The following is a 27,882-nucleotide window of genomic DNA, read 5'->3' as shown; positions in this document are numbered from 1 at the left end:
CAAGTAGTTTATCTGTATTTTTTTTATATACTTTCATAAAAGAATATGCATTATAATATTCCAAACATTTTTTGTTATCGAGAATGAATATTACATGAAGTGAAATAGAATTTTGTGAAATGCAAATTGAAAAGGTAAGCCACAAGAGACATTCGAATATAATATTCTATTAATTTTAAATTAAAAATGTGAAGCACTAGACACCAAGCATTTGAAAGAACATCCGAAAAGGTATAACCTTTTATGAGATTCAACGTCTGCAATGAATTTGAATATAGTATTATATTACTTTGAAATCGAATACTTATCACAATTTTCTTTTTGAAACAATAACTTCTGAAAGTTATAAAAATTATTTTAATTTATCAACAAAGTGATTAAATTCAGGAAATTCATAAATTTCAATATATGAAATGAATTGGAATAATCATGTGGTAAAACTAATTATTTGGATTCATTAAAATTATTAATTGTAAGATTTATATGAACAACTCAAAGGTGAATCATTGCTCATAATTAATAATATAAAGGATTTGATTTTACACATGTTAAATTTAAATATGTCATGCATAAAAAGTGGTATGGTTAACATCATTAACAAGCTGGAATGTATTTATTTAACCAATTGTGAACTTAAAATCCTAAACTTAAAATACGATTAGATTAATATAATTTGAATATATTTTTACACAAGTTTCAAAGGATTTGTTTTTTTTATATCTTTTAAGTCGGTATCCAATCTTGATGTACGATTTCGATGAGGGATGGGAGTACATACAGAAGATACTCTAACACTCGAGTTAGAGTTCAATATATAGTGGTCGAGTGTAATAAATATTAATAAGTATATACCTCGACATGATGTTGATCAACCTATTTATAGGGATGAGTTACCTTTATGTGTTTGTGGGCTTAGATTAGCATGGTTCATGTGGTTAATATTTGCAGTCTTATCTCTAATCCCCCTTTAAAATTGTTGTTAGGGTGTCGATATAAGGTTTAAGTAGTTTAGTTGTCTACGGTCAAGGAAGTCTCGACCTCATGTAATACAAATCCATTATATTTTTCAATATATTACTGTATGAATTTCTTTAAGTGTATGCAAATATATTTAATATATGGTTTGAATTATACAAATTAGCATGAAACGATTAAATTTCAATTGGGTTTAACAAACCTAGACCTTGTATTTAGATCTTGTATTGGTCATGGGTGTTATTTGTATCTTTTGCATGAAAAGTCTTAATCAAGGGACATTTTAAAGGAGTCCATTGATGAGGTAGAAAGCACTTAAATAGAAAAGCAAAAGTTGTAAGATTGATAGAGAAATCAAAAGTTGTAAGATCTAATAGAGAAAGCAAAATTTTTAAGATTTAATAGAGGTGGTCAATTCTATGGAAATTTTAATGAAAGTGGACAATGTTTAGGTTCATTTGCAAAATTCCTTGAAAATATAGGCATATGTGTACAATATACTATGTTTAGAACATATCAACAAAATGGTATTGTTAAAAGACATAATTGTACTCTAATGGATGTGGTTACATCTATGCTAAATTATAGTATTGTACCTTTATTTTTGTGGATGCATGCATTAAAAAATGTTGCGTATATGTTTAATAGGGTTCTTAGTAAGGCGATTCCTAAAACGCCTTACAAACTGTGGATAGGAAGGAAACTCAGTTTAAGACATTTTCATATTTAGGGTTGTCCAGTGGAAGAATAGTGTACAATCCACATGAAAAGAAACTTAATGCAAGAACCATTAGTGGTTTCTTCATTAGTTATCCTGAAAAGTATAAAGTGTACAAATTTTATTGTTTGAACCATAATACAAGAATAATTGAGTATAGTAGTGCTCAATTAATTGAAAATGGCCAATTAATAAAAGTGAGATATCACAAAAGGTGGATATTGTAGAAAATCATGGTAAATCTTCTTCACCTAATGTTTTTTTATCAAGATATGTTGTTCCTCTATTTGTATTGTGGTCATATAACAAGAGATAATAAGATGATATCTAAAACTTACAATATGAGTCTATGGTTAATGAAAAGACAAATAAATGTGTAAGTCACTAATGAACAAATGATAGAAGAGGAGTAAGAAATAACACAAAGAAGGTCTAAAAGGTAAAGAAAAAAATTATTTTAAGTGATTGTATTGTGTATTCACTTGAGCATAAATGTGAATTGAGCATTGGTAAGGATCCAATCTCATTTAAACAAGCCATGTAAAGTGACAATTCATAAAAGTGGTTGAATGTTATGAAAGAAAAGTAAATCAATATATGGCAATAAATTATGGGATCTAGTTAAGTTGTCCAAAGGTTCAAGAAAAGGAAGTTGTGTATGGTTCTTCAAGGCTAAACATGACTAAAAAGGTTATATCGAAAGGTATAAAACTACATTAACTTTTAAAGGTTTCACTCAAAAGGATGACATTGACTAAAAAGACACATTCTCTCATATTTCTAAGAATAATATTTCAAAATTATTTTGGCTTTGGTGGCTCATTATGATTTGGAGCTTCACCAAATGAATTTAAAGAGTGTCTTTTTAAGAGGTGACTTGAGGGAAGAAATTTATATAGATCAACTTGAAAGGTTTGTTTCCATAGAATAGAAAAAATTGTTGTAAATTAAAGAAATCAATATATGGACTAAAGGAAGTTTCCAAATAATGGTATCTTAAGTTTAATGATACCATCACATCACATGATTTTGTAGAGAACAGTTGGTATATTTACATGAAGGTCAATAGGAGCAAGTTTGTAATTTTAGTCTTATATGTTGATGATATTTTGCTTGATATTAATGTTATTTTGCTTGATATTAATGCTATTTCTATGTTAGATGATCTAAAGAACTTTTGTCTAATCATTTGAAATGAAAGATATGGGTGAGACATCTTATGTAATTGAAATAGAAATATTTTGTGAAAGATCACAAAAAATTTAAATAAATAAATAAATAAGCTATTATATTTAAAATGGAAAAATGCTCCTAAAGGATCATTCCAATACATAAAAGTGACAAGTTTACTCAAATTCAAAGTCCTAGAAATGACTTGGAACAAAATGAAATAGAGTATATTCCTTATGCATCAATGGTTGAGAGCTTGATATATGTCTAAACATTTACTCGACCAGATATTAACTATGTTGAGGAATGTTGGGTCAATACTAAAGCAATCCAAGAAAATAGAAGTGAAAAGTGTCATATTTAAGTAATATTTCATATTAAAATAAAAGAACTTATGGATATTAATTTATAAAATAACTATAATATAACCCTTAATGAATAAGAGTGGAATTCAATTATATGATGTTTTGGAGAGAGAAGTGCATGATCTTTTTGGGAAGAATCACTTTCTATTAAAGAGGAAATTCTCTTTTTTCTCTGTTGGAGCTAAGCTTTATGGCCACTGGAGATATTCTTCCTTTTTGCATTTACTGACGTATGTTTAGAAATAAAAATATATATTATGTTCGCTCATTTTTATTTTTCATTTGTTATTGATTTTTGAGATTTGGTTCCTAACGTTATATCATGTGTTGTTTCCCCTTTTAGGTGTGATGTTGTTTATATCAATAATCCTTTAGATTTATTCTTTCAACTCATTATTACTTTCTATGTTTGCCATAGTTTATCCAAATATGAGTCATCTCATCAGTTCCAAACCAAGAAATAGCGCCAACAACAATAAAATGGTGAATTGGGTCTAATGATATAAAAGTTTAATTCAACACCTTATGAAAATGACTTAGATAGTTTGATATTATATTGGAATGAGCTTCATTTAGATGTTTTGATAAGTGGCTTTACACTACTGCATGTATGATTCATTTTAGTAGATCATAAATTATTGTTGAACATGAAAAGGTGGTTCATTGTTTGGGGAATTATTCCCTTGTTGCAAAATAAATAGATGGGAAACTAATTCCAAGCTTACTGGAGACTGGAGAGTGATATAGTCACAACTTATCTATTTTGCATATTTGGATGTTCATAGTCTCCAATATCACTAAAAGAAAAAATGATTTTAACGAGAGCTTATTTTTACATTAACAAGGGTTAAAACCTTCGTTAAGTCATTTACCCAGGACTGTAGTTTCTCCCGCTAAATCATCCATGGGTAACATGTTCCCTAGGGTTTTTTAAACATCAGGAAAAGTCTTTCAAAACCTCCATAACATGGGTTTAAGAACCTCCGTAAAATACCATGAGTTTCAAAACTCCCGTAAAATACGATGGGTTTCAAAACCACCGTAAAATACCATGGGTTTTAGGACCTCCGTAATATCATAGATTTCAAAACCTCCATAAAATACCATGAGTTTTAAAACCCCCGTAAAATACCATGGGTTTTAAGACCTCCGTAAAATACCATAGGTTTCTTCAAAATCTCCATAAAATACAATGAGTTTCAAAACCCCCGTGAAATACCTTAGGTTTGAAAACCCCATAAAATACCATAGGTTTTGGAACTAAGAACATATGATTTTTTACTCATTTTATCCTTTAGGCATTCATATATTTTTTCAACCACAATTATTTATATCTATTTTATTTATTTATCTATATTTAATAAAATAATTTTTCAATAAATAAAATAAATAATGGATATAACAAAGTTTATATATATATATATATATTTCGACTTGGTGTTAGAGTTCTACCATCCTTCTTGACCTAATATCATCACTATTCTACTGCTGCTTATTGTGTATCCAACATTTGAAACTCCTTTCACGGTTTCTTTGTTTGGTTACTTGAATTCTTGTTTACTTTTGCATTTGTATAATTATTATCTTTTCTTCTAGCCTAAATCAGTTTTCCACTTTTCAGACATGTTTTAGTTGGTTTTTGTGTCTAGTAAATTCTAATTTGAGGTTATTCTAGCTGGTTGAAGTTGTAAGTACCTTTTATTTAGTAACTATAGAGAAATATGGTATTATTGCTTGTTAGATGAGACTCTCTATAGGCTTTGTAGACCCAATATGATGGTTCCTCATACAAATATATATAAGATAGTACAAAAGTACACTTGTGTAAATTAACGGCTACTAGCTTATATAAGATATTGCATCATCTAATTCAACTGTTTACAACAGATAGTCTGATTTACTATCACCAATTAATCACAAGTAATGCCCTAAGAATCATTCATCCACATAATTCCACTAAAACCACATGAGTTTAATCCACAGTTAATAGAACAGTGATGTAGAATTTCATTGTTAAAAAGAGATCTTTATCACATGTAAGTTGAACCATTATAAGCCTGAACTCAACTAGCTACTACAACAACTCAACTAAATCCACCAATCTAAATAATTAGAGCCACTTGTGCATTTTTATTTCAACCTTTTTTTCTTCCATTACTTCAACTTATTTAATAGTATGTAAAATTATCCCTTATTTTATATACTTGTATGTACATGTATAAATGACTTTGTAATCTTTTACTTCATATATTCTTATTTTTTTAGAAGACGTCCCTCTAGCCATATTGAAAAGGATACAATAATTTTCTATTTATTAAACTTTTATATCATTAAATTGTAATTTTATTATATTTCCTTAATATTTATATAATATTAAACTTTTTATTACATATTATTATATTAATATTATGTTAATTTTTTTTTGGAAAATATAAATTTAAATTTAAAATCTAATTAATTTTTTTTATAAAAATATAGATTTAGATTTATAGAAATCCTTTTTTTTTTATAAAAACTATGAATTTGGATTTAAAATCCAATCAAAATAGTTGAATTTATAAAAATCCAAATTAATTTTATAAAAAATATGGATTTGGATTGATTAATCCAATTCATGAACATGGGAGGAGTGATATCATGGAACGGGAAAACAATGTGTACGTCACTTTTACCATGGAGACTAAGTTTGTGGTGTTTTAAGTCCACAATTCAAGCATTATGGCTATGGAATTTTGCTTCAAGATTAGGTATTGCCAGTGGTTTAACAAGATTGAGAGGATTTATTTGATAATTTTTGCATTTGTTTTCTTCTTTAAGAATACTAAATACTTGAAAGAAGCAAAATACATAGATTTAACGTATTTACCATTACCATAAAAAAGAGGAAGTAAATAAACAAAATGTATCTATCAATTTAGCATATTGATACAAATTGAATGATGGCAAATTTGTTAGCTAAATGTTTATCACCCAAATTGAAGGGATGAAAATTATGGAAGTAAATGCAGTTTGGTGTATATATATATATATATATATATATATATATATATATATATATATATATATAATTATAGTTGTAATGATTGTACTGATTGAGACTTGTGAATTCAATAATAGGAATTCTTCTATTTAATTTTGTCATTCACATTACATGGTACACATATATGAGGGGTTTTACAATCTAAAGTGCTCATGTTTTATAATATTATTTGTATCTTTACATTATGTTCAATAAAGAAATAAAATATGAGGAAAGTAAAGCTATTTCACAATTTGAAAAGTTGTTGCAAAATCCAAATTAGTGAAAATTTCATGTAAAGAAAGAAAAAACGAGGAAAGTAAAATAATTTCACAATTTGAAAAGTTGTTGCAAAATCCAAATCAGTGAAAACTTCATGTGTTAAGTTATTTTTGTTGATCCGAGTAGCTACTACTCTATATAAATATACTATTTTAATTTTTTAAAAGTTATTTTTAACATAAAAAAGTTACATTATTAATTAAATCACAAGTAATTTTATGAGTTGACCAAATGGCTAAACATTATATCTTTATGTGTTGTGGAACTGATGACACTCTTAATAATTCAATCAAAATTATCTCTAATTTAATGAATTAAGAGAATCCTAGATGATCACTATGCATTCTAACTCTTTATTTGTCTTAATATACTCAAACACAAACATGAACAAAAAGATCATTGACAGCTGATTGGGTTGATGGTATGATTCCACAACCAACAACAACGTTTTACATACTCCACAATATCATCATTATTTTATCCTTGAAATAGCAAACTACATTATAGCCCCCTCTTGTTTTTTGGGAGAAGTCTTCGCTACACTCATGTTGCTTGTAATGGTATTATTGTTTGCCATGTACCATAGTTTTAATTTTAGCCATACTCATGGATGATTGTACGGTAGGAAAAATCTTAAATAAGTCTTAAATAAATGTATGTTTCTAAAGTTGAATATTATTTTGATTATAAATTTTAGAAATTATAACTTTTTTTATTTTCTTTTCTATGTAAAATAGGTATATATATTATTTTTTGTATTTGGATATATTAAGCTCGATAAGGTTAGTGGGTGTGAGAATTGGAAAGAAAAAAAAGTAAGGAAGTAATTTGTTATTTTGTTTTCTATGTAAAATAGGTGTAAATAGTAATTTTGTATTTGGGCCTATTAAGCCCAATAAGGCTAAGGATGTGAGCATTGTAAAATAGGCTTCTTCTTCCTGCACCCCCACATTTTTTTTCCTACACCCCACAATTTTAAATATTCCAACATTAACCTTGACCTGTAATTTCAAAAGGGGCTACCAGATATCGGGATCCAGTAAAATATTCTGGATTCGTGAATCCGGAATTGATTAAATTGTGTTTTTTGGATGAGAGGATGTTTCAGAAGATAAAAGATCATAAATTGTTGTTTTCCGAAGTGCTGAATCCGGAAGCCTAAATTGCATTACGGATTGGTGGATCTGGAATTGTTTTTTTGTGTTATGGATTCCTGAATCCGGAATGCATCACCTGCATTATGGATTTATGAATTTGGACTTGTTTTTTTTGTTATGGATTCCTGAATCCGGAATGGTCTTTTTGAATTAGGGATTGTTAGATCTGGAATAATGTTTTTGACTTATGGATTCATGGATCCAAAATGCAATGATTTTGTTTCATTTTTTTTTATTTGTAGAAACATGTACAACAGTGATGAATTTGAACAAGAATTATATGATGGGGTTGATTTGTGGGATGATGATGATATTGAGAAGCCATTATCCATGTTCTTCATGTTTTTCATCTTCATTAACATGTCTTCTTCTAACAGAGGCTGTGGGACATAGACAATCACCTTGTGAACCTCCTCCCCTAGTCTTCACCATTACTGTTCAATTACACCATTAAGTTAAACCAAATTACAAATTAATGAATAAGATGTTAAACCAATACAAACAAAAAACAAAAAATATAAAATTCTATTGAAACCAAAAGAGAGAAAAAAAAAAGCATTGTATCATTTCTACTAAACAAATATAAATAAACTATAGACAAAAAGAAAATATTAAAAGAAGAAAAAAAGAAGCTCATTGCAAATCACATTTGAAGATAGAAAAAATCTTTTGATGAAGTTTTATATGTTGAAGAAAGGATGACCATAAAAACACAAATCCGGATCCACAAATTCAGAAGCTTCCTGGATCCACAAATTCGGAACCTTCCCGGATCCACAAATTTGGAATCTTCTCGGAACCACAAATATGAGATTCGAAATTCGAGATTTTACTGTATTTTGTGATTCGAAATTCTATCAGATTCTATAATCTGGAATGGAAGAAAATACTTACGGAAACAAAAATCCATAAAAAAAACGGATGTGCAGATCCAAAAGCAAAGAAATTTACTTACCTTTGTTAAGAGCACTCTAAATCACCAACAAAAAATGTGAGATTGAAGGAGAAGGATTTGGAGGTGTTGCACTACTGCTAGAACGTGTTGCACTACTGCTAGAACATGAAAGCGTGCTACTGCTGGAACATGAAAGACACGGCTGCGCTTGCCTGCATCTCTTTAGGGTTTTTTTAGATTAAGGATATTTTTGGAATTTTAAAAACTGATAAGGGGTGCAGGAAGAAAAATGTGGGGGTGCAGGAAGAAACTTCCTGTAAAAAAAAGAAGTAAGAAAGTAATTTGAAGTCATCCAAGCCCAAGAAGCCCCATTTAAATTTTAGTTGAAAAAAAGGAAAGTCAAAGTAACAAAAAGTCCATGAGAAAATTTGGCACGATAAGTGTGAAGGAAGCATGGAAGTGTATTTCAAGTACGAGAAACATAGACTAATCTAAGCCATTGATCGACCTTAGTTCTAAATTTTAAAATTTAACTTTTCACTCTTTGTTTACTTTTAATTTCATTTGTCATTTGAAACTTCTAGATTTTACTTTTACATTTCATATTCGACAACATAGAATATAAGGGTGATCATGAATTTTCAATCCAAATCCAAATATTTAGATCAGATTTATAATCCAAATTCATATTTTTAATAAAATCAATTTAGATATCCAAATCCACATATTTGGATTGGATTTTAAGTAAAAATCCATATTTTTATAAAAAAAAATTGTATTTTAAATCAAAAATCATGTTTTCTTAAAAAATTGACATAATATTAATATAATAATATATATAAAAAAGTTAAAATATTATATAAATATTAAGAAAATATAATAAAGTTATAATTTAATAAAACTAAAAAAAATTAAAGATAACATAATATATACATTTTTAACATTAAAATATACCTACCTATAATACTTTAATTAAACTTTGAAAATATTATATCCATTTATTATATACAAAATATTGGAACAAATAAAATTATAAAGAAAATGTATAAAACTTGATTGCATAATAATGTAATGTGTGTGTGAGATACTAACTAAAATTAAAAAAAGTGAATAAGAGGTGGAACCAAGAGGTGCAGGAGATTGAGAGAGAGAGGTGGAACCAAGAGAGAGAGAGCAACTAAAATTTTAAAAAGTGAATAAGAGATGATGAGAGAGAGAAAGAGAGAGAAAGAGAGAGAGAAAACCTGAAATGAGAGAAAGTAAAGAAAGATGATTTGGATAGAATAAAGAATTTGGGAATTTGGATTGGAAATCTGGATTTTCTAATTTTGAAGATCCTTATAAACAAAATGAATATATGCTATGAAAATATAATAAAATATGGATCAAACTAAAAACTGAATTTAAATAAATGGATTTTTAATGGATTAGTGCAGTGCAGAAATGGAGCAATTTGACAAAAGTGGATTTTTTTTCCAACCCTAATAAAATAGAAGGACATTTAAAGATGATTTTAGGTTATAAAAAGTTATCTCTTCTCTTTGTAAATAAATTTAATATGTGAAGAGATTTTTTAGAGTATTTCTAAAGTGAATGTAAAAAAAAAGTAAAAAAGATATATATTCTTGTTTGGCTCTTATCTTATATCAAATGATCAAGTGACAACTTAATTCAATATTTATCTAAAAGCTTCTTCAAGTAGCATGATCCCTCCATCAATTCATAAATTATTTTCTTCTTCAAGTTTTATTCTCCTCTTATCTACTTGTGTATGTTTATGTTTTTCTATTCTTATAAACACATTTTCACACTTAAATAATCATATGAATTAATTTTCTATCCAGGACAAGCTTTTAAGATTTTTATTTCTATCTTTTTGTGTGTGTTGTATTTATTCTTATTGTTATCTTCAAGTTTTTGTTCTAATACTATATGTAAGTTTTCAAACTTAATTAATCTTATGAATTAAATTCCTATTCAGTGCTAAACATCTTTAAATTTCATATTTTGTGTTTAAATTCTAAAAATACTAAAGAGAGATATAATTTTTTACTAATCTATTGCATAACTAGACACTCATAACAAACTAAGGTCAACATTTTTTGAAGAATAGATGCTAAGGTCCAACTCAATACAAAATGGACACTATTGTTTCATTTCCTTAAATAACACTCCTCCTCTTTAAATGGTCTCATGTGGACAACTTATTCATTAATAACTTTCAAGTAATAAAATAACTTTTTAAAAATATTATTCCACAATCTTCTAAAACTATTATCATTTTAGTTTAACATTATATATATAGCTTGATGAATAATATTTTAAGATTTTATAAGAGTATAAAACTCTTATGATATACTCTTACATGTCCATTTGTCTTCTTAATATTTTTCAGTTAAGACACATTTCTCCTAAACAAATAAATGAAATAGAAGTGATATACAATAAATAAAGTCTCAATGAAATTATTATAAAACCGATGAATTTGGTAAAATATGTTAAGACCTGTTTACAACAAGAAGTCCTAAAAAACATATCACAAGGCTTAAGATTAATTGAATACTTATATTTGGTCTTAAGTGCATGATAGATGACATACAATTAAATTCTACGTCTTCTTTCGATAAAAAAAAACACAAGTAGATATTTAGTTTTGTAACAAAAAGGATAAATATAATCATTATAATTATCATTTGGTGATATTTTTTTGTTAACTTTCATAATAACATTCTTAAAATTTGTATTTATTATAAATTTTAAATAATATAAATTTTTACATTCATAATGTATAAAAATTAATTTTTAATGAACTCAAAAGTTATATTTACAATGCTTTTGAATTAATTAATAATATAAAATATTTACACTAATTATGTATAAAAGTTTAATTTTAACCTTTAAAATTAGGTTGGAAGAAAGAGTTGGTAAAGAGGCATTTTAAGCTTTGTTACTAGTTAGTTCAAAATTTAATTTAAATGATTTTTTTATAGGAAAAATCCAGACAGATGGATATGGTTAGGCGAAGTTGATGGTTAATTTTTTGTAAAATCTGCATATGTTGTATTATAGAAAAGTAGCACCTTTGAAAATAATATGTATAAGCTTTTTTGCAGTGTTATGGTTTTTTCTAGTGCCCAAGTTCTCACGTGGAGGATTTTGATTGGTAAAATACCTACCAGGCTTAATCTAGCTATGAGGGTTCAAATTATTAGTTCTCTATGTCCACTTTGTCAATAAGTTATTAGTTCTCTATGTCCACTTTGTCAATAAGTTAAGGAATCAACACAACATCTATTTTTATCATGCAAGGTAGGTGTTAATGTTTGGAATGCATATTGTAGTTGGGTGGGGCTCCATTTTGTGCAACATAATAACCTGTGGTGTCATTTTGAACAATTCTAACTTTCTCAAATGAACCATAAGTAAAATCTGGTGTGGAAAGGGGTATGAATAGCTATTATCTGGGATATTTGGGGACATATGAATAATGTTGTATTTAGATATGGAAAGTGCAACACTTGGCTCAATTGAAAGCATGACTTTGGATGAAACATAAACTAACAAACATATCCTTTTCCTATTCTGATTGGGCATTGTTCCTTTTATATTGCTTTTATATGCTCTTTTCTGTAGAAACAAGGTGCATGTAGAAACCAAAAGTTCACTTTGTGGTAGCGATGCTGACATTGCTTTCTTATCTTGGTTAGGCCTTGTATGGGTATATATGCAGGGTGTATAAGAAGGTGGTTTCAAACCCTTAGTAGTAAACCGTGGGGTTGAGGTGACTTTGGTTATGGAATACAATGAGTTTTTCAATGTTATAGGTTGATAGGCATATTTAGGAGGGTATTGAGTCTGCAACAGGGGTCTATGCCAAGAAGTGTTGTGGTTTGAAGTTTTTCTTGTATGTCCAAAATTGTATGCAATTGTAGTAGTACTAATTTAGGCCTTCTTTGGATTGTTGCATCCCTCTGCTTGTGAGCATCTAACCTATCTACCACATATATGCTTTTTAATAAATGTTTCTTTATGTATGTATTCACGTTTATGATTGTGCTTATCTTCCCTCTTGGCTGGGTGATGGGTGTGTGTTTTTGCAGGCATATAAACATATGCATAAGAGGCCTGACAACAAGCATATGCACTTTTTGATTTATGATTCGAAGTTGCTCGATTTTTGGCTTGACAGGAAGGTTGCTAATGTTGTTCATATATATACACATGTTCTTTACATCTTAGGTTTTCTCTTTTGGGAGGTTTCTTTGTAATGTGTAAAGGAATTATTTCTAGTTTTACCTTTTGTCTTCCTTTTGAAGGATGGTAAGGGTGTTTGGTAGCCATATTGGTACCACTTTTGTATCCAATTGGGTTACCCAATTTTGGGTTGTTGGTTTGGAGAGTAAGTTATCTTAGGAGCCTTTTTCGTACAAGGGTTGGAACACTCCTAAAGTTCTCTCTTTAATTTTATTAATTCTTTGGTGTTATGCTTTTTCATTATCCTTTATGTAGCCACTTGATTCAATTCATTAAGAAGCAACAAATTGTTCTCTTTAATTATTGGAGATTCCACATCGACTATGCATAAGATCAATTTACAGTATATAAGTGAGGTCATACCTCACCTTACTAAATTGATTGTGAGGTTAAGATAAACTTAAATTTCACTTAATATGATATCAAATTTAGAGTCTATCATCTAGATCGAGTTTGTTAGACCTATCATGTCACCCGCTATTGGACTCTTACTTGACGTCCTTAGCATGAACCCATGATTTTCTAGACGTGATGAATGTGTTAAATATTCCATATCAACTAAACATTAGACCAATTTATAAGTTGGTGGCAAAGACTTTCTAATACTCCATGTTACAAATAATATAAAACAAAAATAATACTAAACTATTTTTTAGATAGTGTAATAGTAAACTTAATAAATGTAATAATACAATACTCCAAATTTAAAATAGTAAAAAAATAAAAAATATAAAACTTAATACAAAAATCTCAAAATAATAATTTTTTATTATAATTAAAAATAAAGTATCGTAATCTCCTAAATAAATGAGATTAATTTTGTACTATTTATAGTTTTTTTTTTGTTTTTTATCCCGGTAGATTACAAGAAAATGATTGAATGGTAACTGATTTAGAAAAAAAAAAATAGTTTCTATAGTAATTAATTTAGATACCATTTTATAAACTAAAAATTATTGGATACTAAAATGATATCTATTATTAATAAAAAATTATAATATAATTAGATACTATAAATTTTTGTAGTTAATAATAAAAATAAAAATAAAAGAAATTTTAGAGACATTTTTTTAGTCTGTTGTTAAGATGTAATTGGAAACCATTTTTTAAGTCATTTTTTAATCTATTTTAGATACTAATTTTTGGTCTATAAAAATAATAAAACTAGAAATTAATTTTTTAGTTTCTAATAATCATATAATTAGATACTTAAATTTTTAGTCCCTATTATTTGAATTTAGATACTAATTTTAGAGTAATTAAATTTTATAAAATTAATTATTAATTATTAATTTATAAAATATTTTAAATTAATATGAATAAATATACTAATTTATTAATTTTAGTATAATATTAAAATAATTAATATCAATTTAAAAATTATATTTGAAATAGTATTTTAATCTTTTAATTTTATTTAAACATAAAATTAAATTAATAATAAATTCAAAATATTATTTAAATTAAAAATTTAATGAATTAATTTAAATAAATATGCATACTTTTCAAAATTTTTTTTTTTTTTTTTAAATCTGAGCAAATAGTCTGTCAGGCTTGAATTTCAAACTTTATCATTCTCTTTAATCTTTTCTGCTAATCTCTTGCTCTCGGCATCGCACTCTGCAATCGGGAACCGCAACCTGCGACGACAACCTCTTCAAGCTTATCATCGTAAGTTTCAATTCGTGTTTCATTATCGCTCTTTGTCTTTTATTTTTGTGCTTGCTCATTGAAGCTCCACGCAACTTTACTCAGTGTGTATTTTCCCCATCTTAAAACCCTAGATTCTGTTATCATGTTTTTTTTTTTGATCAGCAATGAATAAATAAAATTAAAGGGGATACTTCAGGGGTATCCCAACCCATATACATAAACCAGAAGTAGACTTCCAATGTCATCCACACAAGAAACTCTCCTTTATGGTTGGAGCAGAACAACCTTAAAGAGAGAAAACCAATCCCAAAAAAACCAACAGGTTACCCAACACCGAACCCACCTACATTCACCTCGCCACACGACGAGTTACCCATGCACGTTACAGAGCTTCGGCGACCACCGACTACACACATATGGAGAACGTCGCTTCTTCGATCGACGATCATGTTGACCTATGGAGAACGCCCTTTCATCGACCGACGATCATGTTGACCAGACGACCACCGACTACGCACGCTAGGAAAACGCCGTTTCACCGACCGACGATCATGTTGACAGAGCGCCGCTTCATCGACCGACGATCATGCTTTTCACACCTTCGACGACCACCGATTGCGCACGCTTGGAGATCGCCTTTTCATCGACCGGCGATCATGTTGACCTTTGCAGACGACCACCGACTACGCACGCTAGGAGAACGCCGTTTCACCGACCGGCGATCATGTTGACAGAACGCTGCTTCATCGACCGGCGATCATGCTTTTCACACCTTCGATGACCACCGATTGCGCACGCTTGGATATCGCCTTTTCATCGACCGACGATCTGTTATCATGTTGTATTTTCCAAAAATACTCTTGGTGGAGAGTTAGTTCTTAAGGAGAACTAATGTATTTTTTTAATTATTAAGGAGAGATCATATTTGATTAAAGATACAAATTGATACACCATGCACATTTAGTAGTTTAAGTTTTAATGAGTTATTATAATGTAAACATTTAAAAGTTATGGTAAGACATTGTCAGCATAGATTTCTTTTTTACCACTGAATAAATATATTTCGGAGATATTAGTTATGTTTTTCTTATGCTACCCAACCAATGAGACTTATATAATGTTGATAAGAAAGTTTTGCCGCTGGCGTTAGCTTGATGATGTATTTAAGACATGGAATGCAATGAGGGAAGATGGAATTAGCCATGATCGTAGTTCATATATAGTATTGATTCATGGGCTGTTTCTAAATGGAAAACTAGAAGAAGCATACAAATATTATGCAGAGATGCAAGAGAAAGACTTCCTTCCTGAACCAGCTTATGGATAATCATCATTTAATTATTAGGGAACTATAATTGAAGTTTTTCAGCATGTTATCACTTATAGAAACATTTTCAATGTTACTGATGACTCTGAATGAAGCACAACTGCAACTAAAATGCATTCAAATTGTTGTGCTTGTTATGTTAGTCGATTTGCCATTTGTTTTAAATGTGATTAAAATTGGAGAAATTATAACTTGTCAATTGAAACACTTTTAGTTTGTGGATGATTGGTGAATGATTTAATGAATAAATAAGAAATACGTCATAAGCTTCACAAGTATATTTTTCTTTGATTAATTAATTAATCTATTATTATTTGTTGTTTCTTGCAGTGTCCTAACAATAGAAAGCAATTTTCTGTTTTGAAGGTCAATTTACATTGAGTCTTTTGTTTTTTTAGTTCACATTGAATTTTATTCTAAATGAAATTTTATCCCCTTGTTCAAACGTGTTCTTGATTAGATTAAGAAAGTTTTACATATAGATTTTTAAATAGTGAGTTGTGTTGAACATCGACTTTGATGTCTCCAAATCTGTGAAGATTGCTTGAAGACTTTGTTGCTGCTTGTGTGGGTGGATTTTGGGTAGTTTGAATTTGTAATCCACTCATAGATTTGATTCAAGGTTGTTTGATTTTAATCATTTTGAAACATATGTGTTTTCAAAGAGAAGTGGAAAATCTGTTAGAATGTATGGCTTTAAACTAGAGGAGGGGTGAATGGTTTAAAGAGGGATTTTGAAAACTTTTAAGTCAAGAATGAAATTATCTCAAGAAACAATTGATAAGGAATTCAGTTGGCCAAATCAATAAGCAAAAACAACAGCACCAGAAAAACAATTAGTTGTTTCGCAGAAACAATCGGTTGTTTATACCAGTTAACAAATATCAAAACTGAATTTAAAGAGATAAGGGAGAGAGAGAATGCACACAAATGTTTATAGTGGTTCACTCTAAACCCAAAGCTACATCCAGTCTTCTCAGAAACCACTGAGGAATTCCACTAAGCAATCAAACCTAGATCACTTACAACACAACCAAGAAAGTGACCTTGATCCCCTCAAGACACACTTCTCTTGGCCAACACACCAACACTAAGAATGCTAATCTTGATCCCCTCAAGAACACACAACACTTCTTAGCAAACACACAGAAGAAACTTTGTTCAACAGATACAAAGATTACACTTGTTATAGAAACAAATCTGAAATCAATACAAGCAGAAATCCTATCTCAAACTCTTTGATCAATCTCAATCTCTAAGCAATCTCAACTCTTTGTTAAACTCAAAAACTTGTGTTAATTGTTAATTCTCAAATCTGTTTTTCTGAATTTATTCAAAGATGTTTGTTATCAAATCATAACAAACTTATTTATTGCATTTAAAGATTGGTCAAAGCTTTTAAAGACTGGAGCATAATCAATTAAAACATTTCAAGCTCAGTCAAAACAAAAACCATTTTTCTGTTATGGTACCAAAACAAACAATCGGTTGTTTCCTCGAATCAATTGGTTGTTTTGGTTTTAACAGCTCAACCATTTGAAAAACAGTTTTCAATCTTTTCTCAAAACATCTAAGTACAAAACAATCGGTTGTTTCGACAAAACAATCTGTTGTTTTTCACTTAGTTTGAAAAACACTTTTCTTTTAAAAGATTGAGAATGCCTATGCTTTAGATTCAATCTAGAGTGGATTACAAAACTCAAACTACCCCAGATCCTAACTAAGATAGCTCAGCAACAACAAGCACAACCAAGCCTTCAACATCCTTCAAAGGGTTTGGATTCTTCAAAGCTTGAACACCACTTGGTTCAACAAAATCAACCTGTTTTTTTGAAAAGGATTTGAAACAACTTGACTTTGGTTGACTTTGCTGCTAACCCAATTCAATCGGTTATTTTGAAAATTTTATTAAGTTAGTTCAATCTGTTTTAATTGTTTTAAAACTGATTTGATTATTGCATTAAGTGTTTTTAACAACTGTTTGGAGTATATAAAATTTGGTTTATGCTCCTGGTTGTTATTGATTCATATTACTGCTTTCAAATCAAGTTTTTTCAAGATTTCTTCAAGCTTTGGATTCTTTTTACTTCTTTTCAATCTGTGATTGTATCAGGTGTTATCATTCCTTTTCTCTCTTAACAATTGTATTTCTGTAAGAACTGTTGGTGTGCAGATTTAGAGGGTGTTCGAAATTATGTGGTGTGATTGCCAAAAGTGGTGTGGGTTCTTGAAGGGTTCAAGATCACCACTTTGGTGTGTGTGTGTTGTAATTAAGGTGTTTTGATTGCTTAGTGGAATACTTAGAGGTTTTCTGGGGACTGGATGTAGGTCTTGGCTAAGAGCGAACTAGTATAAATTTACTGTGTGAATCTTTCTATCACTTGTCTCTTTAAATCTGTTTTTGCTTGAATTTTATAACTGCTGCTATAAACAACCGATTGTTTCGCAAAAACAACAAGTTGATTTTCTACTGTTAAGTGAAAATTGTTTTTTTTTTTAATTCAGTTGAGCAAATTCTCTTTGGCCTTCACTATACCTTTAATATTTGCAATTTTTTTATAAACAATTCACCCCCCTATTGTTTAAGGCCTACATTTCTAATAATTGGCATTAAGATCTAGGTTCTTGAAAGTTATTCAAGTTTTGATCCTAAAACCTTTTTTCATGGCTGATAAACTACTTTTTGGGGAGGGTGCATCTATTAACAAACCACCTATGTTTTGTGGTTTGAGTTACTAGTTTTGGAAGGTAAGGATGAAGATCTTTGTAGAATCAATTGATAAAGGAATTTTGTATGCAATTCAAAATGGTCATTTTGTTCCTATGCTTGAAAATGATAAAGTGATTTCTGAAAAGCCTTGGTCCCAATGGACTGAGCATGAAAGCAAAAAGGCTCAATATGATTGTATTGCAAAGAATATTATTGCATTTACCTTAAATTTTGATGAGTTTTTCAGGGTATCACCATGTGCCTCCGCAAAGGAAATGTGGGATACTCTTGAAGTTACCCATGAAGGAACAAATGACGTGAAGAGAGCAAGAAAACATGTTCTTATTAAAGAATATGAGATGTTTAGAATGCAGAAAGGGGAGATAATTGCTGAAGTACAAAAGAGGTTTACTCATATTGTCAATCACCTCATGAGTCTTGAAAAAAGGTTTGATAAAGAGGAACTCAACATCAAGATCCTCAAGTTCCCAGACAAAACTTGGCATCCCAAGGTCACATCCATCTCTGAATCTAAAGATTTAACATCTATGACCATAACTTCACTTTTGGGAAGCTAAGAGAACATGAGTTGGAGATGAACAGGCTGAATGTTCAAGAAAATAAGGATAATCTTGTGAGAAACATTTCTCTAAAGACTTGTTGATCAAGAGTGATCAAAGGCTTTGAAGAATCCAAATCCAAGTGTTTGATGCAAGGCTGGAGTTGCTACTGTGTTTAGGATAGGATCTGGGTAGTTTATTTGTGTAATCCACTCTTTGTTGAATCAAAAGCTAAAGTGTTTTTAAAATCTTTTAAGATTAAAGTGTTTTTCAAACTAAGTGAAAAACAACCTGTTATTTTGTCGAAACAACCGATTATTTACTCTTAGGTGTTTTTGAAAAGGTTGAAAATTGTTTTGGTTGGTTGACTTGCTGTCAAACCAAAACAATCGATTGTTTCGTGATTTCAATTGATTGTTTGTTTGAAAATCCTAACAAAATTCTGTTTTGTTAGTAGAGTGTGCTTTAAATGATTTTCAACTGAATACGCTTCTGTATTAAATGGTTTGACCAATCTTTGAAAGCTATAAATAGTTTGTTTATGTTTTATAACAAACAAGAAAAACAAATTTGAGTTTTTCAGTTGTGAAAGATTTCTTTCAAGTTTATGAACATTCACATTCAGCTTTGGTTTTCTCAAGAGAGAGTGGAATAGGATTACATTTGTATTGATTTTAGTTTGTTCTGTAAACAAGTGTAATTTGTTTTGAATACTTTGTAAATTCTGGTGTTGTTTCCAAGGAGTGTTGTGTGCTCTTGAGGTTGTAAAGATCAACATTCTTGGTGTGTGCTGTGCCAAAGGAAGTGTGTTTCTTGAAGGGTTCAAGGTCACTTCTTTGGTGGTTTGTGTGTAATCTGTATTGATTGCCAGTGGCTTCTGGGGACTGGATGTAGCTCTTGGTTTAAGAGTGAACCAGTATAAACTGTTTGTGTATCTCTTTCTTCCCTTAAATTCATTTAAATTCAATTGTTATTGCTTTGCTGGTATAAACAACCGATTGTTTTGAAGAAACAACCAATTGTTTTTCTGGTGCTTTGCTGTTTTGTGCTTTATATCTTGGCTAACTGAATTTCTGATTGAGTTTCATACAAAGGATTTTGTTCTAGCTGAAAATTTTTTCGAAAACCCCCTTTAAACAATTCACCCCCTCCCATTTAAGGCCATATATTCTTACAATTGGCATCAAGAGCTTGGTACTTGAAAAATACTCAAGTTTGATCCTAAAATCTTTTTTCTATGGCTGGAAAACTACCTTTTGAGGAAGGTGCTTCAATTAATAAACCACCTTTGTTCTGTGGTTTGAATTATAAGTATTGGGAAGCTAGAACGAAAATCTTTGTTGAATCCATTGATCAAGGGATTTGGGATGCAATTGAAAATGACCCTTTCATTCCAAAGATTAAAAAGAATGGATCTTTTATTAGAAAACCTTGGTCCCAATGGACTAATGAAGAGAGTGAAAAGGCCAAGTTTGATTGCACTACCAGAAATATAATAACATCTGCTTTGGATTCTAAATAATTTTTCAGGATCTCAAAATGTGAATTTGCTAAGGAGATGTGGGGATACACTCAAAGCAACTCACGAGAGTACCACTGAAATAAAGAAATCAAAGACAAGAAGAAAAAGGAGGCAAAATAAAAAAGCTCTTAATCCATGCTTTATGGCCAAAAAGGAAGATGATTCAAGCAGTGTAAGTTCCTCTAATTCTTTAAATGCTAAAAATTACAGTCAATTGCTTCAAGCTTTTCAAGAAACACATAAAGAAGCTAATCGATTGACTCTCTTGAACAACCGGTTGAAGGGAATGAACAACTGGCTTGAAAATAGAGTCAAATCTCTGGAAGAAGAATTAGAAAATTCAAAAACAGATTTTGAAAACCTTGAAATTCTTTACAAAAACTCTTCTTGCAAGTGTGACTCTCTTATTTGTGAAAATTGTGAAAATCTTGAAAAGAAAGTTCATTATCTTGTAAATGTTGGAGATGGATGAAACTCATCTCAACCTTGCATTGGTGTGTTTGATGTAGTCTTTAGCTAGGTTGCTTTGGAGGTTGCTATGTGTCTTAGATGATTTTGTATTTTAGGCTTGTGTGTATTCAAGGTTGCCTTTTGCTGCATGATCCATCCTAGATGCCAAATCAAGGTAATAAGATCAAGCTCATGATGTGGTTAAATGGTTTTGGAAAGGCTTTTTAAAGTTTTCTTAAAAGGTTTGATTCAGTACAAAAATAAATATGTTTTCTTGAGAAACAATAGGTTTATTTCTGCTCTGTTAAAAGGCTTTTCGAAATTCTGTTAGGGCACCTAAGGTAAAGCTCAGTCTGTTATTTTAGTTAAGTTGAGCTGGCAGTTTTTGTTAACATTTAACCTGTTGTTTTTATAATCAATCTGGTGTTTTTTAAACTGCTCTGTAACTGTTTTTTGAAAAGTGGTTAGAAACTGTTCTCTATAAAATAAAATGCCCTTCTCACGTGAAGGGATGCTGAACAATCACAGTCTTGACAAAGATAAAACATTTCATGTGTGAAAAAGAGAATTGAAAAGGTTTTGCAAAGTTTTTTCAAAAGAAAAATACATGTGGGCTTGTTCTTGAAGAACCTTGTGCTGGATGAAGGTGTTGGTACTGTCTTGGAGCAAATAGAACAACTGGTTTATGTTCTTGCAACACAATTTCAGGTGTAATCTTTCCCTTATTCATTCTTGTAATAGGTATAAGTGTTAGTCACTCTTGATAGGGTTTCTTGGAGTGTTATGTGCCTAAATCTGTTCTGGATGAAACTGGTATGGATGATTTAAGAACCATTCTGCCAAAGAATCAATCTAGTGATATTGATACAACTAATTCAAATGCTGTCAAAGAATCTATTGTGAATGCAGGATTGCCTAAAGAATGGAAGACACCCAGGGATCTCACACTAGACAATGTAATTGGTAAAATTGAGAAAGGAGTCTCAACAAGGAATTCACTTAATAATTTCTGCAGAACAGTGGCCTTTGTTTCACAGATTGAGCCTAAAAGTCTGGAAGAAGCACTACAAGACATCAATTGGATAACAACAATGCAGGAAAAACTGAACCAGTTTGAATACAATGAAGTGTGGACTTTGGTTCCAAGAAGGCATGAGATGAATATCATAGGAACCAAGTGGGTGTACAGGAACAAGATGGATGAACATGGGGCTATCACTAGAAATAAAGCAAGGCTGGTTGCTAAAGGCTATAACCAAGAAGAGGGAATTGATTTTGGTGAAACTTATGCACCAGTAGCACGTCTTGAAGCGGTCAGATTACTCTTAGCATTTTCCAGCATACAAGGCTTCAAGCTGTTTCAAATGGATGTCAAGAGTGCATTCTTAAATGGTTACATTAATGAAGAGGTGTTTGTATCTCAGACTCCAGGGTTCGAAGATCATAAAAATCCAGAGCATGTGTACATGCTTAAGAAAGCTTTATATGGATTGAAGCAGGCACCTAGGAAATGGTATGCGAGGCTAAGTGAGTTTCTGCTCTCTCAAGGATATAACCGAGGCAATTCTGATAAAACTCTGTTCATAAAGAAGAAAAAAGAAGACATTATACTTGTGCAAGTCTATGTGGATGATATTATCTTTGGATCCACAAATGAAGAGATGTGTGAAGACTTTGTGAAAACAATGAAGAGTGAGTTTGAGATGTCAATGTTAGGAGAAATGAATTTCTTCCTTGGACTACAAGTGAAACAACTCAATGATGGAATTTTCATAAGTCAAGAAAAGTACTGCAAGGAGCTTCTTAAGAGGTTTGATATGGATCAATGCAAAGCAATCAACACTCCTATTTCAACAAGCTGCCAACTGGAACAAGATTGTGCAGGAAAATCAGTGGATCAATCTAAGTACAGGGGGTTTAATTGGTTCTTTATTATACTTAACTGCTAGCAGGCCTGACATCATGTTTGCTGTGTTCTTATGTGCTAGATATCAATCTGATCCAAAGGAATCACACTACAATGCAGCAAAGAGAATTCTGAAATACTTGCAAGGGTCTAAGGATGTTGGATTATGGTATCCTAACAATGTATCTTTAAACTTAACTGGTTTTTCAGATTCTGACTTTGCAGGTTGCAAGGTTGATAGGAAAAGCACAAGTGGGACTTGTCACATGCTTGGATCAAGTCTAATCTCTTGGCATTGCAAGAAACAGGCTTGTGTTGCTCTCTCTATAGCAGAGGCAGAATACATAGCTGCTGGAAGTTGTTGTGCTTAAACCTTATGGCTAAGGCATCAGCTAAGTGACTTTGGGATTCTATTAAACAAGATACCTATAAATTGTGATAACACTAGTGCTATAAATCTGTCTAAGAATCCTATCATGCATTCAAGAACTAAACATATTGAAATAAGACATCACTTTCTAAGAGAACATATAGCTAATGGAACTTGTGATATCAAATTCATTGGCACTGAATTTCAATTGGCTGATCTTTTTACTAAACCTCTTGCTAAAGATAGGTTTTATTTTCTTCTAAATGAATTGGGTATCATTAGCTTAAATTGTCCTCTACAGTAAAAAATTTCAATCTGTTATTTTATATTTTAACGTGTTCTCTCTGTTTCAGAATCACAGCTGTGACTAGGAAAGAGAAATATTTACTTCTCTCTCTCTCTCTCTCTCTCTCTCTTTATCTTTGACTGCTTTTACGGTTATTAACCAGCAGGTCTATGACAATTATTATGTGGGTACTCTAACTGATTGGATATTGTGTAGGTGCAACAAATTTGATTTGTCAAACTTAAATTTGGTTCCAATATATTCTTGCGTAAATCAACACCTGCACCTGCTATACCACAAGAATAAAATCTGTAGCATATCTGATTGAATTGATATTTTTTAAAAACCCATATCTCTTGAAATCTGATATAAAGCTCTATATTAATCTGGCATTGATCAATTGTTTTGCACACTATCTCATTCCTACTACAAGGTGTCCAGGTGCAGGTAAAAATAGATAGAGCATGGCATCCTCATCGCACAGAAAGAAGAAATCCAAAGAGCAATCCAATAGCAGCCAAGGCATTCTAGAAAATTGGTTTGCTGGAGATTTTGAAGTTATGACAAGGTTCATCCATGAAACAAGCAGAAAGCAAGTCAATGTGCCCAAGGTGCTGAAATTCTCTTGGTTGAGGGAAGAAAATTTGACTGAAGCGAAAACCCTGCTCAAGCATCAAAAGCTTAAAAACTTCTTAGAAATGACTGGAAATGTCTATCCAGACCTGGTGAAAGTGTTCTACAGCAATCTTGTTCAAGATGGCAAAAATCTGGTGTCCCATGTGAAAGGTGTGAAGCTGAAAATTACAAGGGAAATATGAAGCAATGTGGGAGGAATCAAGTATTCAGGAATGAAGGTTAGCAAAGGGAATACTGCCGGAATTCAAGGATTCAACAAGATGCAGTTTTATAGGAGTTGTGTTAGAAATCCTACTGAACCAGTAGCTAGATTTCATGCTGGTAATCTGACCTTAATTCCAAGACTCCTAGCCTACATAATTGCTTGGCAGCTTACTCATAGAGGAAGCAATCATGCTACTCTTCATGAAGAGGATTTGATTCAGTTATACTGTATAATGAATCAACTCAAGGTAAATTATCGTTTTCCATAAGCTCAAATCCACAAGGCTTCCCGATTATCGTTTTCCATATGGAATTTTTGTATCAAAACTAATTGACTATTTTGAAGTTGATACTGCAAATGAGAGAAATGACACCATTAAGGCTGCCAGTGAAATAGACAACTCCACGCTCTTGAAAATGGGGTTTCAAAAGGAGGAAGACATCTAGATCTTTCGAAGGAATGCTGCAAATAGAATTGAGAATGAAGCAACTAATCCAGGAGATGAAGAAGAAGAAAATGTTGATGGTGTGCAACACATGGATGAGTCACCAGTTCACTCTTTCGCAAATGAGGATGTTGCTGCTACAAGCCAAAATGCATTGGTAGCATATCAGGAACCTGTGCATAGAGGTGAACCTCTATCCATGTTCAAAAGGCAAGTTCTAAGTAGGCTGGATACACTCACATACGACTAAAAGGAGTACTATGAAATGACTCAAGCCAGGTTTCAACACTTGGATGACCAAATTGAAGGAGTTCAGAAGCAGCTAGCCGAGCCCTACCACTATAACAAGTGATCTTTACAAAGTTTTTATCCTTTATGTCTTGTTGAACAATTGGGTTTTTCTGTTTTTTTTTCCTGCATCAGTTTTATTCTGTTTTGGTTTGTAATAGACCTATAAACTGGCTTTAGTTTGAACTATTATGCATATCTGTGGTGTGCTTCTTTTATTCCATGTTCTACTCTGTTTGATGAACCCAAAGGGGGAGAAGGACAGATGAAAGATTGCTCACATAAGTTGATGATTTGGCTCAAGCTGCAGAGAGGTAGCACAAAACTAATATACTGTTATATTCTGGTTTTATCTCTAAATGTTGTTGTGCAGTTTGCTTGGAAGCTAGTATAGTGCAGTTTTGATCTTCATGTATACAAAGCAAAGGGGTTTTTGTCTCCATCAAACAGGGGGAGATTGTTGGAGATGGATGAAGCTCATCTCAACCTTGCATTGGTGTGTTTGATGTAGTCTTTAGCTAGGTTGCTTTGGAGGTTGCTATGTGTCTTAGATGATTTTGTATTTTAGGCTTGTGTGTATTCAAGGTTGCCTTTTCCTGCATGACCATCCTAGATGTCAAATCAAGGTAATAAGATCAAGCTCATGATGTGGTTAAATGGTTTTGGAAAAGCTTTTTAACGTTTTCTTAAAAGGTTTGATTCAGTACAAAAATAAATATGTTTTCTTGAGAAACAATAGGTTTATTTCTGCTCTGTTAAAAGGCTTTTCGAAATTCTGTTAAGGCACCTAAGGTAAAGCTCAGTCTGTTATTTCAGTTAAGTTGAGCTGGCAGTTTTTGTTAACATTTAACCTGTTGTTTTTAGAATCAATCTGTTGTTTTTTAAACTGCTCTGTAACTGTTTTTTGAAAAGTGGTTAGAAACTGTTCTCTATAAAATAAAATGCCCTTCTCACGTGAAGGGATGCTGAACAATCACAGTCTTGACAAAGATAAAACATTTCATGTGTGAAAAAGAGAATTGAAAAGGTTTTGCAAAGTTTTTTCAAAAGAAAAATACATGTGGGCTTGTTCTTGAAGAACCTTGTGCTGGATGAAGGTGTTGGTACTGTCTTGGAGCAAATAGAACAACTGGTTTATGTTCTTGCAACACAATTTCAGGTGTAATCTTTCCCTTATTCATTCTTGTAATAGGTATAAGTGTTAGTCACTCTTGATAGGGTTTCTTGGAGTGTTATGTGCCTAAATCTGTTCTGGATGAAACTGGTATGGATGATTTAAGAACCATTCTGCAAAAGAATCAATCTAGTGATATTGATACAACTAATTCAAATGCTGTCAAAGAATCTATTGTGAATGCAGGATTGCCTAAAGAATGGAAGACACCCAGGGATCTCACACTAGACAATGTAATTGGTAAAATTGAGAAAGGAGTCTCAACAAGGAATTCACTTAATAATTTCTGCAGAACAGTGGCCTTTGTTTCACAGATTGAGCCTAAAAGTCTGGAAGAAGCACTACAAGACATCAATTGGATAACAACAATGCAGGAAGAACTGAACCAGTTTGAATACAATGAAGTGCGGACTTTGGTTCCAAGAAGGCATGAGATGAATATCATAGGAACCAAGTGGGTGTACAGGAACAAGATGGATGAACATGGGGCTATCACTAGAAATAAAGCAAGGCTGGTTGCTAAAGGCTATAACCAAGAAGAGGGAATTGTTTTTGGTGAAACTTATGCACCAGTAGCACGTCTTGAAGCGGTCAGATTACTCTTAGCATTTTCCAGCATACAAGGCTTCAAAGATTAAGAAGAAATAGAAGCCAATAATCAAGGACAAGAAGAGGTAGAGGCCCAAGTTGTAGACGCTCAAGAAGTCATTAGCCTACCTCATAGGCTTACAAGGAGCAAGTTTAAAGAATTAGGAAATAGTGGACGGTTGTTTTCTCTTTTTATAGTATCTTTTGTATTAAAAGGTTCTTAGAGGGAAACATTAGACACCTCTTTTGTCAAAGCATCTTTAGGCTTTAGTTTAGGAAATTCTAGAAGCTTGGGGAGTGAGCTTAGTAGGAGCGTGAGTTTAGGAGTCTTTTGGGTAGCTTATGGAATAAGCTTTGTAAGCTTTTGACCGGCCCTTGCTCCTATAAAAGGAGGGCTTGGGTCCTTCATAATTCAGAATTGAGATTTGAAGTAACAAAACTCTCCCAAATTGGTGATTGAGTGTAGTGAGAACTTGCCTTCTCCTCTTCCTAGTTTCATCTTGAGTGCCTTGGTTCTCTCAAGTGGCGGCATTACACACTTATCTTGGAGCATTCACACTTCAAGTGGCGTGTTCATCAACCAAGAACTACAACCACATAAGTCATCTTTCTCCTTCATCTTCTCATTCCATTTCTGTGGCTACTTGAATTCCTAAACATGTTTTAGTTTCCTTTCTTGCTTTCTATTCCGTGTTCTTGCTTAGTTTTTTGTTTCAATCGGCTCATCTTCTTCCTTCCTAACTTTTGTTAGGTGCATTTCATTTGTGAAGCTTTTCAATCGGTTCCTTTCATTTCTTTAGCAATTTAATTGGTTCATTTTCTTTCCTTCATCTTTTAATCGGTTCAATTGACAAGAAATGGAACTTCCATGTGAGTTTGGTGCAAGTTTTGGTGAGTTCTTGAAACATAGAACATTGATCCATTTCT

General features: G+C 31.4%; 1 protein-coding gene across 1 annotated transcript; it reads left to right on the top strand.

Moving 5' to 3' along the window:
• Nucleotides 1-18,569: 18,569 nt before the first annotated feature.
• Nucleotides 18,570-19,103, top strand: LOC137838797 (uncharacterized). Its single transcript, XM_068648021.1, has one exon. It carries the CDS (start codon nucleotides 18,570-18,572, stop codon nucleotides 19,101-19,103), a length of 534 nt encoding a protein of 177 aa, XP_068504122.1.
• The last annotated feature ends 8,779 nt before the right edge of the window (nucleotides 19,104-27,882 follow it).

This window comes from Phaseolus vulgaris, chromosome 4 (assembly GCF_000499845.2).
Source record: "Phaseolus vulgaris cultivar G19833 chromosome 4, P. vulgaris v2.0, whole genome shotgun sequence".
Taxonomy (NCBI): domain Eukaryota; kingdom Viridiplantae; phylum Streptophyta; class Magnoliopsida; order Fabales; family Fabaceae; genus Phaseolus; species Phaseolus vulgaris.
This window is presented reverse-complemented; position numbering and strand designations above follow the sequence as displayed.